The sequence below is a fragment of the Diabrotica virgifera genome, chromosome 2 (genome assembly GCF_917563875.1).
Source record: "Diabrotica virgifera virgifera chromosome 2, PGI_DIABVI_V3a".
NCBI lineage: Eukaryota > Metazoa > Arthropoda > Insecta > Coleoptera > Chrysomelidae > Diabrotica > Diabrotica virgifera.
This window is the reverse complement of record NC_065444.1, coordinates 129,972,204-129,991,158: the sequence shown is the minus strand read 5'-3', so window position 1 is coordinate 129,991,158 and position 18,955 is coordinate 129,972,204. Positions and strand designations below refer to the sequence as shown.

Below are 18,955 nucleotides of genomic sequence, written 5' to 3'. Positions count from 1 at the left end.
GTAAGCTTACTTTGTTACTTTTTTCGTCACAAAAAAATAAAAGTAAAAAATTAAACAAAATACTAATGAAATAAAAGGTGAGTAATTACATAAAGAGTTATCGGCAACATTTTCTACTTCCAATTTTTGTTTCTTGAAAGTGTTATGACGACTATTATTCAAATTTTCCTCAAAATGATACTGCTGTTGAGCATATTGTTTGTTAGGATTCATGTCTAAAAGATTGTAAAAATAATTTTAAAATACATACACTCACCGGCACAAAATTCCGCCACTCAAAATATTTGATTAAATTTGACAATATATAACTTTATTATTTGTACTCCGATTTTCAAGATTCTTGCATTAGTTTGTAGGTACATATGTATTGATGTCGTTTGTTATTATTCCGGTAACAACAATTTTTTGCTTAGATGGCATTATACGAGGATAAATGGAAGCGTTGTTTTTTCTCCTAACTTTAAAAAATGCAATTATTTATAGAACATATTAAAAATATAAAAATCAAATTATAAACTAACTGACGTAAAGACCGAAATTAAAATCTATAATAATATATAAGTAAACCTTTGTTTTTGCCTGATGTGGTATTCCCACTGACCAGTGGTCATTCCTTATAAAGTATGTAGAATAAGTAGGATAGAAAATGTTAAGTAGATAGGTATAGGAAAATATACTGTAAAATAAATGAGCAAAATTGGTGAATCGGCGAATGAGCCTTGAAGGGCCCGTAGTCATACAACTCCAAAGAAAAAAAAAACTTTAAAAAATTCTGTGGAAAAATTGGAGGGCTGATTTTGTTTCATACTCCTTTTGTATTATCCTGGAGGTATCACTAAGGTTTTTTTTTTTAATTATTCGAATATCTCTTTTCTTGTAAGAGCTGTATATAAAAGCTGAAAGTATGAAGGTTTATTTAATTAAAAATATCAAACGCACTAAAATTAATAAAACAAAACAAAATTAACAACAAAACAAAACAATTTAATAGCGGGTATGTCCACCTCTTGCAGCAACGACTGCTCGAAATCTGTTTAGCATCGAATAAATATGTGATATCCTTGCCTGGGGAATAGCCGATATTCCTCTACCAGGGCCATAACTGTACCAAATTTTCTGAAGGCCTAGAATGACGGCGAATTCATCATTAATTCATCCTATAAATTCTCAATAGGATTGAGATCTGGGTTGCATGCGGTCCGTTCTAATCTTATCAATCCAACCTCTATTTTATGAGTCAATCAGTGTTTTTATTTACAAAAAATGGTTAAGGTTTTACAAGAAAAGAGATAGTCGGATAATTCAAAAAACAAAATTTTAGTGATGCCTCCGGGATAATATGACAGGACTATATGAAACAAAATCAGCTATCTCATTTTTCCACAGAATTTTTTAAAGTTAGGAGAAAATACAACGCTTTCATTCACCCCTGTATAATGCCATGCAAGCAAAATTTTTTGTTACCGTAATAATAGATACCAAACGTAATAATAGATACATGTACCTACAAACTGGTGCAAGAATCTTGAAAATCGGAGCACAAATAATAAAGTTATAAATTGTCAAACTTAATCAAAAATTTTGGGTGGCGGAATTTTGTGCCGAACCACTTTTGACAAATTTTTAAAATAGTTAAATTCTTACCTGATTGCACCATAGAAAAAGGCATATGGAATTTGTGGTTATCTCCTTCCATGTTATTACCTTTATTGGTGTTAGAACTAAACAAATTACTGTTGTTGATATTTGAAGAGTTTTGAGTAATTTTGTCGGGTTGAATTCCAAATTTATTTTCGAAAATGGAAGATTTTTCGTTATCGGGATTTTTTAGAGATCCTTTAGATGAAGCTATAAAGTAATTTGTGATAAAAAATAGCATAACTAAAATATATTTATTGTAATAGTAAGATAAAAAATAAAAAAATATGAAAAATTTTTTAAGAAACGCTTTTCTTTAGTTAAAGAGTGACTGAAATTAAAAATATTATAAAAAAAATCAACTAAAAAGAAAAAAATAAAAAAAATTCAAACTCGAAGAATTATTCGAAAAAAACTGTTAGACAGATTAAATATACAAAAATCTCACACATTCGTAAAACAATTTAAAATATCTAACACATTTGGCAGAAAAACGTGGCGCGCGTCTTTATCGAATAAACGGTATTCGCCTCACGCTTTTCTTTAACGAATGTGTTAGATTTTTTAAAATTTTCAACGAATGTGTGAGATTTTTGTAAATTTAATCTGTCTAACAGTTTTTTTTTTTCGAATAATCCTTCGAGTTTGATTTTTTTTTATTTTTTGCTTTTTAGTTGATTTTTTTATATCTTAATTTTAGTCACTCGTAACTAAAGAAAAGCGTTTCTTAAAAAAATTTTTTTCATATTTTTTTATTTTTTACTTTTTTGTCTTACACTTATCAAACATTAAAATATATCGTCATGTTTATTAAAATATATGTATAAAACATAAATATTATGATGGACAAACATGAAAAGTAGACGGAATAGGCAAAAAATTTGAAACTTTATTGTTTATTTATGAAGCATAACATAAACAAATAATGTAAACAGTGAAATTATGTATAGTTCATATAATTAGCTACAATCTGTAAAAGTTTCGAGTGTCTTCATTGTAAAAAACAAAAGAATTTAAGCATTTTCCATTAAAATCTTTTTTTTATTTAAACAATTAATAAACATATTTTTTATTGACTATTCGTGTATTGTTCCCGCAAATGCATATGTCTGCCAATTTTCATTCATTTGCATTAATAGTCCATTCTTTCACGGTTTTTGCTATAAATTTTAAAGAACCGCCTGGATTGACATGAAATTTGGCATACGCATAGCTTACATGTCAAAGAAAAAAATGATATTGTGCCGATGTGTGCTTTTGCCCTGGGGGTGACTTTCACCCCCTCTTATGGGTGAAAAAATATAAGTCTAAAATAAGTCCGGAAATGAATAAACTGACTAATTTTAAGTAACTTTTGTTCTATAGAGCTTTTTCGCCAAGTCAACACTTTTCGAGTGAATATGTTCATTTTTCAACAAAATAACTACATTTTTAGACGGTTTTTCTCAAATAACTCAAAAAGTAGGTAAGTATTTTGTCGAAAAAAACGTTCTTAGCAAAAATATAGCCTGTAAAAAAGTAAAAAAAAATGGTGTACGCGTTAGGTCTCTGGACCTCGTAAAACCAGAGTTATAGCCAATGAGAAATAGATTCATATTCACCAAATTTCAAATAGAATACTTCGAAGTAAAATATCTAAAAAATTAAGCACTTTTTGGGGAAAACCCATTTTAACTTTTTTAAAGTGTTTAAAAAAAGCTTTATTTATGTTTTTATAAAAAGTTTCTTGCAAGTTACGCTCAAAATAAAGTTGGTCGCCTTTGTTTTGGTAAAAAAAATCGGGAAGACCACCCCCTAATTAGCAACTTAAATGAAATTAATCGTTACCGCTCCACAAATTATTTTACTTATGTTGTGTTTATATGATCTGTAAGTGTCATCGATTCAAAATGCTTATTTTGGAAAAAAATTGGTTTTAAAGTAAAATTTTTAAAAATTTTAATTTTGAAAAATATGCTTTTTTTCAAAATAACTTAAAAATTGTTAGAGATACCAAAAATCTCGAAAAACAAAAAAGTCAGCATTACTTTTCTGAATATCATGTGTTCTTTTGTTTTTCTGTTAGACAAAAATTGATTGAGATTTGGTGTTTCTAAATTTGCATACATTCGTGATGAGTGACTCGTTCAACTCCTTTTAACTACAGCCCTTTCAAAAATAAGGACTTTGAACCGATGAAACTTACAGATCATATAAACAATACATACACGGGTGAAGAATCTTGTGAAGTCGTAACGATTAAGTTCATTTGAGGTACTAATTAGGAGGTGATTTTCCCAATTTTTTTACCAAAAAAAAAGGGACTAACTTTATTTTGAGCGTAACTTGTTTACTGTTGATGCTAGAAATTTTTTTTAAACACAAAAATGAAGCTTTTTTAATCACTTTAAATAAGTTGTAATGAGTTTTCCCCGAAATGTGCTTCATTTTTGGTTATTTCACGTTAAAGTATTCCATTTGGAATTTGACGAATATGAACCTATTTTTAATTAGCTATAACTCTACTTCTACTAGGTATAGAAACGTGATATATACACCATTTTTTTAAATTTTTTACAGGCTATATTTTTACTATGAATGATTTTTCGACAAAATACGTACTATAGTATTTTTACTACAAAAACGTTATTACGTAGGTCAAAATTTTTGACGTAAGAGAACTGTCAAAACATTAGAATGTGACTTTTCATTATTGCCGTGTTTATAATAAACATAGCAATAATGAAAAGTCACATTCTAATGTTTTGACAGTTCTCTTACGTCAAAAATTTTGACCTACGTAATAACGTTTTTGTAGTAAAAATACTATATTTAAGATATTTGCAAAAAGCCGTCTAAAAGTGTGGTTATTTTGTTGAAAAAATGAACATATTCACTGCCAAATAACTCGAAAAGTATTGACTTAGTGAAAAAACTCTATAGAACAAAAGTTACTTAAAATTAGTCAGTTTATCAATTTCCGGACTTTCTTTGGACGAATACTTTTTCACCCCCAAGAGGGGGTGAAAAGCACCCCCCGGGGCAAAAGCACATATCGGCAAAATATCACTTTTTTTCTTTGACTTGTTAGCTATGTGTATGCCAAATTTCATGTCAATCCAAGCGGTTCTTTAAAATTTAGAGGTTTTGCAATAGTTTACCGTTAAAGAACGGACTATAAAGAAAAGGCAGTCAAATGAACGTCTAAAGATTTGACCCAAACGATTGAACTAAAGAAAAGCGTTTAAAAATGTATAATATTCTATTATGTAAAAACTTAATATTATGTTCTTTTCCATTAGAATTTCACCAGAATATTGGAATTATTCGGCATATACAGGGTGAGTGGGGAGGAACGCCCCAAACTTTAAGACTGTATAATATACGTAATAATAATTAAAAATAACTCATATGATATTATTCGACTTTCATTTGTTTCCGAGATACAGGATGTTAAAATTTTTCTTGCAAACTGACGATTTATTTATTGCTCTAAAACCGGTTGAGGTGTTCAAATGAAATTTGGTGGGTTTTAAGACGTAGTTATTTCGCATTTTTTGACATACAATTAAGAATTTTATATTCTCCATTGGAGCGCGTATTGGTTAATAGTCTGAAATTTTTTAAAGATAAAAATGGTACGCCACTGAAATATTTCAAATTAAAAATCTTTCTTGAATTCCTCGTTCAATTTTTGACAAAAAATCTATCTTCCCTTTTTTTCATGCGACGCTTCGTTTTCATGCAAAAAGCAAAACATCTTAACGCTTACAAAGTAATCGACGAATTTGCTACCTATATGAATGTGTAGACACTACTTATTTCGAATACTTTGTAAGCGTTAAGACTTTTTATTTTTTGCATGAAAACGAAGCGTCGTATGTACAAACGCCAAAATATATTGTTTGTCAGAAATTGAACGGGGAATTCAAAAAGAATTTTTAATTTGAAATATCTCAGTTGCGTACTATTTTTTTTCTTTAAAAAATTTCAGACCATTAACCGTACGCGCGCCAATGGTGAATATAATATTCTTAATTGTATGTCAAAAAATGCGCAATAACTACGTCTTAAAACCCACCAAATTTCATTAGCATACCTCAACCGGTTTTAGAGCAATAAATAAATAGACACTTTGTAAGAAAAATTTTATACACCTCGTATCTCGGAAACAAATTAATGAAAATCGAATAACAACATATGAGTTATTTTTAATTATTATTACGTATATGTTTGGGGCTTTCCTCCCCACTCACACTGTATAATGATATCTACTAGGGTGGTACAATAAGTACTTGCCCTCCAAAAAAATAACGAAAATTTTGGAAAAGTGGCGAGTTATTTTTCAAAATTTTCTCCTTTTAGCTCGATACACTAGACCCAGCGATGCTCCAACTTTTTTAATCCGTCTGAAAAATACGTTTTCTCGAGGTGTGCAAAGTAGGATCCATGGCGGAGATCTATATTTCAAAGTTTGGAAACAAAAACAAGTCAGACAGAGCCAAATCTGGAGAATAAGTGGATGGGATAGTAGTTCGTAGCCCAAATGACCAGTTTGGCCATGGCGGTGGAGGAGGTGTGAGCAGGTGCGTTGTCATCTGAAAGATACTTTTTCTTCCCTAATTGGAACTGTTTTTTTGTAAGTCGGCGTGGAATCGACCCAATAATGCGTCATAGTAAAGCCCTGTTACCTCTTTGCCCTTTTAAAGGAAGCTGATATAGATCACACTTTGTGAATCCCAAAAACGCTGGCCGTCATCTTTCCAGCCGATAGGACAGTCTTCTTATTCTTCTGAGTATGTTCGCGGGGTGACGTCCACTGTATCGACTGTTTCTTAGTTTCTGGTGAGTGTACGGTTATGAAGAAACGTAGTGTATGCGAAAACGCGGCACCCATCGCCCCGAAAGCTTTCTCATGCCAAAAATTTCATGCAGGATATGATTCACGCGATTTTTTGAGATGCCTATTGTCTCAGCTACCTCGCGAACCGATGGTCTGCCAGTAGGCAATCATGGATTGTTTTCACGTTATCCTCCGTGGTAGCCATTTTCGGGGCACCTGAGCATGAATGTTGAAACTCCAAAAACCAATTTTTTGTCGGTCGTCATCGAAGGAGAAGAGTCACCCTATACAGCAATCAAGCGCTCTTTGATTTCACTGTGCGGTGTCCTTTCCAAAAACAAGAATCGAATCACCGGCGATATTGCTTTTTTCATTTGTCTAAAATCCCCAGACACGCTCGCTTCCACCATAGACTTATACAGGGTGTTAGTAAATAAGTATGAAAAATTTTAAGGGCTAATTTTATTCTACATGAAAAAATAATGCCAATTTGCTCTATAAACATATGTCCGCAAACACGGGGTGTTGAAATTTTTATTTCAAACTGTTAATTTATTTATTGCTCTAAGACCAGTTGAGCTATGAAAATAAAATTTGGTGAGTTTAAAGAGGTAGTTATTGCGCATTTTTTTACATACAATTTAAGAATTTTGTATTCATCATTGGCGCGCATACGGGTAATAGTCTGAATTTTTTTAAAGAAAAAAATAGTACGCCACTGAGATATTTCATATTAAAAATTATTTTTAAATGCCACGTTTAATTTTTGATAAAAAACCTTTCTTACCTTTTTTCATATGATGCACCGTTTTTATGCAGAAAAATAAAACATCTTGGCGCGTATTTTTCATTTCTTAGTACATCATCAAGAACTATCCAATATAATAATACTAAACTAGAACAATAACAGAAAATATTACTAATAAGATTTCAACTACGTGCAAAGCTGCAAAAAATGTTTAAAATGATCTCCTTTACACGTAACAGAAGAATTTTATATTCATCATTGGCGCGCGTACGGGTAATGGTATGAACTTTTTGAAGAAAAAAATAGTATGCTACTAAGATGTGTCAAACTAAAAATCATTTTTGAATTCTTCGTTCAATTTACGACAAAAAATCTTTCTGACCTTTTTTCATACAAGGCGCCGTTTTTATACAAAAAAATAAAATATCATAACGCTTTACAAAGTATTTGAGGTAGTTTCCATATGCATAGAAACTTAGTTCAAATACTTTGTAAACGTTGAGATGTTTTATTTTTTTACATAAAAACGGCACCGCAAATGAAAAAAAGGCATGAAAGATTTTTTGTTGCAAATTGAACCAGGAATTCAAAAATGATTTTTAATTTGACATATCTCAGTGGCGTACTATTTTTCTCTTAAAAAAATTCAGACCATTACGCGTACGCTCGCCAATGATGAATATAAAATTCTTCTATAACCTCTAAAGGAGATCATTTTTAAACGCTTTTATTTAGTTCAATAGTTTGCGTCAAATCTTTAGACGTTAATTTAACTGCCTTTTCTCCAATGCAAATTAATGAAAATTTGCAGACATATGCACTCGAGGGAACAATTCACGAATAGTCAATAAAAAAATTGTTTTTATGTTTGTTAATTATTTAAATAAAAAAAAAAGATTTTAATGGAAAATGCTAAAATTCTCTCGTTTTTTACAATGTAAAAACTTGGAACTTTTACGGATTATAGCTAATGATATGAACTATACATAATTTCACTTTTTACGTTAATTGTTTACGCTATACTTCATAAATAAACAATAAAGTTTCAAATTTTTTGCCGATTCCGACTACTTTTCATGTTAGTACATCATGTTTTATACATATTCTAATAAACATGACGATATATTTTAATGTTTGAAAAGTGTAAGACTAAAAAGTAAAAAATAAAAAAATATAAAAAAAAATTTAAGAAACGCTTTTCTTTAGTTACGAGTGACTAAAATTAAAAATAGTATAAAAAAAATCAACCAAAAAGCAAAAAATAAAAAAATTGAAAAAATCTAACACATTTGTTAAAGAAAAGCGTGGGGCGAAAACCGTTTATTCGATGAAGACGCGCCACGCTTTTCTTTGACGAATGTGTTAGATTTTTTCAATTTCTTTTATTTTTTGCTTTTTGGTTGATATTTTTATACTATTTTTAATTTTAGTCACTCGCAACTAAAGAAAAGCGTTTCTTAAATTTTTTTTTTATATTTTTTTATTAACATTTGTTGTAGCTCTGCACCTAGTTAAAATTTTATTAGTAATATTTTCTGTTATTGTTCTAGTTTAGTATTATTATATTGGATAGTTATTGATAATGTATTAAAAAAATGAAAAATACGCGTCAATATGTTTTATTTTTCTGCATAAAAACGGTGCACCATATGAAAAAAGGCAAGAAAGGTTTTTATCATAAATTAGACGTGGAATTTAAAAATAATTTTTAATTCGAAATATCTCAGTGGCGTACTATTTTTTTCTTTAAAAAAATTCAGACCATTACACGTAGGCGCGCCAATGATGAATACAAAATTTTTAATTATATGTCAAAAAATGCGTAAACCTCCTAAAACTCACCAAATTTCATTTTCATAACTCAACTGGTCTTAGAGCAATAAATAAATTGGAAGTTTGAAATCTCGGAAACTAAGCATTTGCGGACATATGTTTATAGAGCAAACCGGGATTAATTTTTCAAGTAGAATTAGCCCTTAAAATGTTTCATACTTATTTACTAACACCCTGTATATTATCATAGACAGAGTGTCATTCAGAGCGAAGTGACGACACCATCTTTTTTATTTGGCTTAGTGTTGTTTCACTCTTACGCATAGTAAAGCTGCGACAGTGTAGTCCTCCCCTTCCGTGCCTATACTCACACTTAAGAGGATCGGTACGTATTTTCGGCTGCAATGCTATTCAAATGGGGATTAATTTTTTTCGAATCCTGAGAAAAGTAATAAGTATTTTTGAAAAATTTAAACGCAGAATGAAAGATTACGTTATTAGCGAGGGCCGAAAGTCCCTGAGAACTTCTATAATGTTCATTTTAATAAGTTACAGGGGTGAAAAACTAAGAGAAAATTTAGTGTGATTTTTAATTTCAAATATCTCATTCAAAATAAACTTTTTATTTATTCTAAGGGACTTTCGGCCCTCGGTAATAATTTAGTCTTTCATTCTGCGTTTAAATTTTTCAAAAATATGTATTGGTTTTTTCAGGATTCGAAAAAAATGAACACAATGCCGTGGTAATATTTTCCAAATCTATCTTTGTCTTACAACGCACTCAGCCGAATATAATATTGTCAGCATATCGCACCTTGAAAACAAAAGTGACATTATCCCAAAATCTAGATATTTCAGTATGACCGTTTAAAGTTTTTCGAACAGTTCTGTAATGGATGTTGAACTAAAATAACCGAATTAAATACTATAATTAATGTTATTATTTAACAGTTTGATTAAAGTACAATTAGTTTCTCCCGAAGAAGGCAAGTTAATAATGTAACTATTAATTTAGAAAAAATCTTTAAAAAAATTCCTTATAGTGCCACTTTTGTTTTAGAAAAAAGTTCTGATTATTAGAATAAAAAGTCAAGTTAATTTTACCTTAATGATAAAAAAAGAGAAAAATAAAACGAAATTGTGTCATATTAAAAAGAAAAATCGTTTATTTGGTAAAAGTAAACAAACTATTAATAATACTTAATGAAACTTAACATTTTACATTTACGTGAAAACCGGCACTAAAGAAAAAATGTCACTTTTTTACTTACAACGACGTGCTTCTCCCTCAACAATCCGCCGGAAACCGACATGAAACCGATAGAGTGCCACTTTTTAAATTACCACATTGACAAAACACCTAAAAGTAAAAAGTGACACTAGCAACTTCTAGGAGAAACAATGCGAGCTATTAGAACAGGAGTCTCTGCGTTTAGTCAAAAGCGTTTAGTCAAAATTAATTCAGATATCGCTATAACTAAAAATTGATGTTTTCAGTATAGTGCCACTTTTGTTTTCAAGGTGCGATATATTGTCAGTCAGACACTGACAATCAGTGACAATTTTAAATATTTGACATTGCATCGGGAATATTTTGAGTTATTGATTAAATATTATTGATATATAGTGTATTTGATAAATAATTGATTTAAGACGTGAACTTAATAAAAAGTTATTTATTGTGTATTATTTGTGGAAGATCCAAGCAGAGAATACATCAGGTTAATATATTCTGTTATCCAAGTATTTTGTTGTTAAAGATGTTCAAAATTGTAAGCGTTCCATAACAATATATTATTAAAAAATCACTTTAACACTTCTCTTTTTTTCTCGATTGAGTATTAGTTTTTGTTGTACAAATAAATTATTACAATCACTGAATACATAGTTAGTGAAAAAATTATCATATTTATTAACTGAATTAATAATTTGCAATTATAAAAATAACAGTTATCCAAGAACATTCAAAGGCCATCTCTTTAAATTAATGATGAAATTTTCAAGTAGAATGACATTCTAGTAATGTTTACATATACATACCAGACACGTAATTTGCCGTGTAAAGACAGAAAAAGTAGGGATACACGTAAAATATTTGCGAATTATGTACCCATTCGCGGTGTGCAAGTACTTGGAAGGGAAACGAGAAACGACCGTGCGCGAGTCGCGGAGAAATATTCCAACTATCTTAAATAATGCATATTGTCAATTGAAATTGTCAAATTGACGTATATTTCATAGCTTCTGTCATTGAAGCAGAAAAATTATATATTGCTCCACAATATCGATATGATATGCAATTATTATATAAAGGTAAATTTAATTAATTGTATTTTGCTTGCAGTACTGCATTTTAATAACTAATTTTATTTACTACATACACTTGTTTACGTTTGCTTAACATAACCTGCATCTTATTTTTTTCTTCTTATTATTTGTTTGGACTATGGCCTTGACAAATATCCAGTAACCAGGACTAATATAATTGGCCAATATAATTAAAAGTGCGAATAAAAGTACAGAGCGTAGAAATAGGGGTCGCTTTGCCGAACTTGCACGGTCCCAATAGCCTTAATGTCAGTTTAGTTTCTCGGTACAATGTGCTAGAAAGAGATACCGCAAACCAGTCCAAGAGATCTTGTCGTCAGGAAGCGCGGAGGGTAGGCTCACTCTACGTTAATATTTACCTCACTGGTTTCCACACGCGGTCAAAACAAAACTACGAGTCTGATTGGGATGAGATTTTGACATAGGCCATCTACAAGAATCTATTTTATATAGTAGATTTCTCTTGCGATAGTGGCGCCATCGGACGGAGAGGCTAAGTACTTATCGGGCCACTCACGTACTTTTCTAACGTTCATTTTTTTTCGTATCCTATATAAAAATAGGACAGGTATGAATATGGTATAACCATGATAGACACCCGTGGATCAACTGACAACATGGTTTTGGGCTGCAGCTCTCTTGTCAATTATAAGTGGCACAGGGGTACAAACACATATACACACATTAACACTTATCATGATCAATAGGTAAATCACAAACAGCTGCATCACAACTGACTCATTATACGGTCATATTTTTTCTGCAACTGCTGCGCTCCCTAATCCCGTGGTGTAACACCATTACGCAGGGGATGCATGGCAGAGGCGAGAAAGTGATGCCTAGAGAGCTGGTGAACTCTGGGGCATCTCTTAAGGCATGTCCCAGAGAGCTGGCGAAGTGCTAAGGCTGTAATATGCGCTGTGCTGTGCGCTTACCGTGCTGTACTGTACCGTACTGTGCCTGACAGTATTTCGTCATTATCGCCACAACAAATATGGACGAGACAGGAAAAAAAACAAAATACAATCCAGATAACGGGAACGGTCGCAGAGACGACTCCGGTTGCGGATTCTGTGCCTTTCCAAATGCTCAGCCAGAAGATGTTCCGAAAGAAAGATTCTGCACGAAGTATAAAAAAATGCCTGTCTTAAGTTCAAAAAAGGTGGCACAAACGAGGGAGCTTAAAGTGGCTGCTGCGAAATGGACCAAAGTTTCCTTAGTGTAAGGAAATTAAGGATCCGTATTACATGACTGAAATGCTAATTGAAATCCAATAATATAGTTGTTTCGTCCTTCCACACATATTTTTCTTTTTTTTTTTTTTCTATTAAGTATTTTATTCTGTTTAATTAAAGTGTGTGCATGCCTTTGCTACGTTACCAATACGGTCCTCTAGATCACGCCACTAACAGACTTAAGGAACGCAAAATCTTCCAAAGTGTTCGCACGCATTTTTAGTAGGTAATGTATTAACCTTCACAAATGACACAGTTTTGTATTTTAACTCCGAGTGTAAAAGTACAAGAAAAGCAGTTCAATTGCATCCCAGTCGACTGGAGAAGAAGAAGAAGAGACGAGCGATTCAATATCAAAGGTACTGTAACATATTTTTACATACATACACAAACACATTCAATCAATTGATAAATTTTGCTATAACTTATTTCGCTATAGTATCTATATACAGGGTGTTTCATTAATAATTGTCCATATAGTAACTGGAGAAACCTTAGCACAAAATACGAAGATTTAACCAAAAAATCCTTAAATAAAATGTGGCTCCTTACTGAGTTACGGGGTGTTTTATCTAAAAATTTAAAAACTATTTTTGCTCAGCATTTCAAAACTATTCGACGTATCCTTTTCATACTTGACAAGAAGTATAGGTACTGTACAAACTACTAAATTATGTTAAACAAACGTTTCTGATATTACCAGAGGCGTATGACGGGGGAAAGTGAATGGTTGACACGAACACGTTTCCAAATCCTACGCAACTGGCGGAATTGCTATTTTAGTTCAATTATTAAATTCTCCAATACTTTCTATGAAAATAATATACTCTTCATTCGTAACGATAAAGGCATTAGTTTTCGAGATCTTTGAAGTTAAAAATGAAACGACACGGTTATTTCGATTAATGTTTTGTGTCGCTTCATTTTTAGTTTCAAATATCTCGAAAACTAATCATTGTATCGTTCCGAATGAAGAGTATATTATTTACATAAAAAGTACTGGAAAATCAAAAAATTACACTAAAATAGCAATTTCGTCAGTGGCGTAGAATTTGGGAAGGGTCAACCAGCCACTATCCCTTGTCGTACGCCTCTGGTAGTAGCTAGAAACGTTTATTTATCTTAATTTAGTAGGGTGTACAGTACCTACACTTTCTGCCAAGTATGATAAGGATACGCCAAATAGTTTTAAAGTACTGGGTACAAATAATTTTTAAATTTTAATAATATGAATCATATCATAAATTAATCAAAATAACTGTGCCGTTTTATATTTAACTTCAAATATCTCGAAAACTAATAACTTTATCGTTACCAACGAAGAGTATATTATTTACGTAGAAAGTATTGGAGAATCTAAAAAGGGCACTAAAATAGTAATTCCTTCCAGTGGTGTAGAATTTGAAAAAGGTCAACCATTCTCTATCCCCTGCTTTACGCCTCTGGTAGTAGCTAGAAACGTTTGTTTATCATAATTTAGTGGGGTGTATAGTAGTCGCACTTTCTGCCAAGTATGAAAAGGATACGTCGAATAGTTTTAAAATGCTGGGCAAAAATAGTTTTTAAATTTTTAGATAAAACACCCTGTAACTCAGTAAGGGACCACATTTTATTTAAGTGTTTTAGGTTAAATCTTCGTATTTTGTGCTAAGGTTTCTCCAGTTACTATATGGACAATTATTAATGAAACACCCTGTATAAACGCCAGCCCTATTAAAAATATTATCTTATTTCTAACTCTCAGTTAATAGAAAGATAAGAATAGTTAAATGGGAAAGTGTCTATTTTGTCATAACAAACATTTTGAAAGGATATAACGGATGTAACACTGTAAAGGCGGGTTGACATTACTAGTGAATAACGAACGGGGCTCACGCTTACGTATTTTGCCCGTGCTATTGTTAGATATTTTATTATCTATTTTCAAACTCGAGCAGTACATTTGAATTTATGCAATGCATAGATACAAATGTACTGCTCGAGTTTGAAAATAGATAATAAAATATCTAACAATAGCACGGGCAAAATAGGTAAGCGTGAGTCACGTTCGTTATCCACTAGTAATGTCAACCAGCCTTAACACATAATTTTCATTCATTTAATGCATGCTGAGCTTTTTGTTATTTTAGTCATAAATCTATTAAATAATGCTTAATGTGTATCATGTTAAAATACATTATTTGAATAGGTATACAACAGTCTTAATAAGGCTTAATAAGTTTATTCATAACGTATAAATAATCATCGAAATCAAGTTAATGATTTAACCATTATAGCATAATATACACCACTAAACCCTCTAAAATAGACGAAGAAATTTCTATTGACCACGCAAATATATTTGTCTTAAATTTAATAACTAAGTAAGCCATTTACTTACTAATTAATAATTATATCTTTCTCTTGAAAAACAATATTTATGCAATAGAAACAATAGAGTAATTCTTACCTTGTGAAGAAGAAGGTAAGTTTTTATCAAACCCATTTTTGTCGGCATCTATTATATTATTTCTTGAAAAATATTCACTTTTGTTATTATTTGCCATAAACATATTATATTTTTCAAATTGATTACCTAGCCTCATCTCTGTTGTCCTACAATTACTTCCATCGGTTCCTATAATTAAAAATGTTTCATTATCACCATTGTTAATTTGACCATAATGTGTCAACTATTACCAGGAACATATTGATGCAATTCATTCTTGTTACATGTATTCTCAGGAATAGCTGGAAGGTTTTCAGTACGCTCAGGAAATCGCTTTTGTTGATTAGTGTTCAATCTTTGCTGGGCTATATCCGAATCGTATCTAAACTCCCTTAATTTAGTTTGAGTATTGGTACCAGATTCTTGCGATAGCAAATTCAACGCGTCATGATCTTGACTTAGAGTAATAGTTGTTACCGATTCTTGAGACGGCCTGATATCTCTGTTCACGTTCTGAATTGCACTGAGTGGAACAGTGGGAACAAATGCACCTCTCTATTCAAAGTAAATGAAAAATTTAAATAATTTTATTAAATAAAAAGGTAACATCAAAATTCTTACTATATAGAATATTAGGTAATTAGGTATAATACTATTAAAGTTAGAATTAGTCAAATAAAATTAAAAAGTATAAATATGTTATAAAAACGAACAGATACAACGAAGTAGCGAAGTACCTACCCGATAGAATTTGAAATTCAAACAAAAAATAAAGACGAGTTCAGCCGGAAAATAAAGACGGGACTTCTCGCACCGACAGCGAGAATCATATAGTATTTTTACTACAAAAACGTTATTACGTAGGTCAAAATTTTTGACGTAAGAGAACTATCAAAACATTAGATTGTGACTTTTAATTATTGCCATGTTTATAATAAATTCACATTCTAATGTTTTGACAGTTCTCTTACGTCAAAAATTTTGACCTACGTAATAACGTTTTTGTAGTAAAAATACTATAGACCATCGAGTCGACACACTTTTATTATTTAGTTGCAATAAAAACTATACTATATTCCTATATTGTATATTTTATTCGAGATGTTAAGTCACAACGACGACCTCTCGTGGATTTCGCTAAACTAGTTTTTAGGGTTTTCAATGTCAAACGCTGAGCGCACATACATTTGAAACAAGTAGGTAATATTCATTATTTATTTTTATATGTTTTCAATTAATTATTGGGCAATATAAAAGGATTAACAGGGAATCTTCACCTTTCAATAAAAGTTGGCGTCGATGTTGTATATATAATATTTGTAAATAAAAAAATATAACAAAAAAAATTTAAGAAACGCTTTTCTTTAGTTACGAGTTACTAAAATTAAAAATATTATAAAAAAATCAACTAAAAAGCAAAAAATAAAAAAAATTAAAAAATCTAACACATTCGTCAAAGAAAAGCGTGGCGCATCTTCATCGAATAAACGGTTTTCGCCCCACGCTTTTCTTTAACGAATGTGTTAGATTTTTTAAAAAAAAATTTATTTTTTGCTTTTTAGTTGATTTTTTTATATCTTTAATTTTAGTCACTCGTAACTAAAGAAAAGCGTTTCCTAAATTTTTTTTTATATTTTTTTATTTTTACTTTTTAATCTTACACTTTTCAAATATTAAAATATATCGTCATGTTTATTAAAATATGTATAAAACATGATGTACTAACATGAAAAGTAGTCGGAATCGGCAAAAAATTTGAAACTTTATTGTTTGTTCATGAAGCATAACGTAAACAATTAATGTAAAAAGTGAAATTATGTATACCTAGTTTCAAGTTTCTACATTGTAAAAAACAAGAGAATTTAAGCTTTTTTAATTAAAATCGTTTTTTTTTATTTAAACACTTAATAAACAAAAAATTTTTTTATTGATTATTCGTGTATTGTTCCCACGAATGCATATGTCTGCAAACTTTCATTCATTTGCATTGGAAAAAAGGCAGTCAAAAAGGCAATCTAAAAATTTGACGCAAACTATTGAACTAAATAAAGGCGTTTAAAAACATGTAAAAATAAATAATGAATATTACCTACTTGTTTGAAATGCATGTGCGCTCAGCGTTTGACATTGAAAACAACCTAAAAACTTCTTCTTCTTCTTTTACCCTTTAATTCGTCCAAATTTAACATAGGCTTCCCCCAGTTTCCTCCATTCGCTTCTGTTTAGTGCTTTATGTTTCCAGTGCGTTCCTCCTATATTTTTAATGTCGTCTCCCCATCTCATCTGAGGTCGTCCTCTTGCTCTCTTTTCTGTTCATGGTCTCCATTGTTGTATCGTGGTATTCCACCTATTGTCCGTTTGTCTAGCGTTATGACCTGCGAAGTTCCATTTTAGCCTGGCTATATGTTGTCCTGCGTCTTTGACTTTTGTTTTATTTCTTACCCTGTTATTTTGCTTTTTGTCTGTTAATTTTACTCCTAACATTGCTCTCTCCATGGCTCTTTGTGTCTGCATTATTTTATCCATGTCTACTTTGGTCAAGGTCCATGTTTGGCATGCGTATGTGAGAATTGGGAGTATGCACTGGCCAAACCCTCTTTTTTTAAGTATTGTTGTATTTTTTTTATTCTTTAGGACCCATTTTAATTTCCCAAATCCTGCCCAGGCTAATCTGACCCTTCTTTTTACCTTCGCTGTTTGGTTTTCCCTATTTATTTTTATTATCTGTCCCAAATATATATAATCATTAACCGCTTATATGTTCTATTGTGGTGTCGTTTAGTATTACGTTTCTATTATCTTGTGTGTTTGTCATTGTTTTTGTTTTGGCAAAATTCATTTTTAGACCTATTTGTTCAGATTCATTTGATAGTTCGGTTAGCATGGTTTGTAGTTCTACAAAACTTGATGCTATTACTACTACATCGTCTGCATATCTTAGGTGGTTTAGTTTCTTTCCATTTATGTTTATTCCCATGTTTGTCCATTCCATTGTTTTGAAAACATCTTCCAGTGCTAATGTAAAGAGTTTAAGAGAAACAACATCTCCCTTCTCCCTGTCGCACTCCTCTGTTAATTGGTATGGGTTTTGTGGTTTCTTCCAATTGTACTGTCATTGTTGCTTTCTTATATATATATGTATATCTGGATATTCTGTATCTGGAATTTATTCTACAGTTATTTATAGCTTTTCTATTGCCCACATTTCCACGCTGTCCAATGCTTTTTTGTAATCAACGAACGCTAAGTGCAGATCTACATAATATGGTATTCGTTAGCTTTCTCTATTAGTGTCCTAATTGTTAGAAGATGGTCAGTGGTGCTCTATCCCTTTCGGAATCCTGCCTGCTCTACTGGTTGATATGAGTCCAATTTGTGTGTTAGCCTGTTGTTGTTGATAATCCTCATGAATACTTTATAAATTTGCGACAGCAGTGAGATGGGTCTGTAATTTTTTATGTCTTTTCTGTCGCCTTTTTTAAATAGCAGGATTGTAAGACTTTCATTCCATTCGTCGGGTATTTCTCCTTTATGTAGACACTGATTAAATAGATTTCTTAATGTTTGTAAGATTTCTTCTTGCCTTCTTTCAACATTTTTTCAGCAAAGAATTCCATCTGGTCCCGATGCTTTGTTGCTCTTTAATTTTGATAGTGCTGCTTCTATTTCATAATTTTCTACTTTTTGGAATGTTTCTGAGTTTACATTCATGATTGTTTTCTTAATATATTCCTAAGTGTAAATCCACGAGAGGTCGTAGTTGTGACTTAACATCGCGAATATATTTTTATATTTTTCGTCTCGACTGCCAATAAAGTCGATAGCGAATATTGTAGCCAACACGGTATCCAACGCCCACAGGCCCTCGGGCCGGTGCGCCTTTTGCCTTGGTTAGTATCTATGCATTAAAAAAATTAAACGATGAAAAAAAAATTTTTTAACCGTTACACAAAGATGGTGCAGCTACCAATCCCCTAAAATTG

General features: G+C 31.3%; 1 protein-coding gene across 8 annotated transcripts in view; it reads right to left on the bottom strand.

Annotated features, from left to right (window-relative positions):
* LOC114335660 (probable cyclin-dependent serine/threonine-protein kinase DDB_G0292550) overlaps nt 1-18,955 on the bottom strand; it is a 172,722-nt gene that overhangs the window by 27,888 nt on the left and 125,879 nt on the right. For 5 of the 8 annotated variants that reach the window (XM_050643974.1, XM_050643976.1, XM_050643978.1 and 2 more), the window contains exons 6-9: nt 15,224-15,527; nt 14,994-15,161; nt 1,645-1,848; nt 90-215 (exon numbers count right to left, since the gene is read on the bottom strand). In XM_050643974.1, the coding sequence (XP_050499931.1) occupies nt 90-215; nt 1,645-1,848; nt 14,994-15,161; nt 15,224-15,527 (802 nt within the window). The remainder of the gene's footprint in view (nt 1-89; nt 216-1,644; nt 1,849-14,993; nt 15,162-15,223; nt 15,528-18,955) is intronic. The other 3 variants (XM_050643979.1, XM_050643980.1, XM_050643975.1) reach the window with 3 other exon arrangements.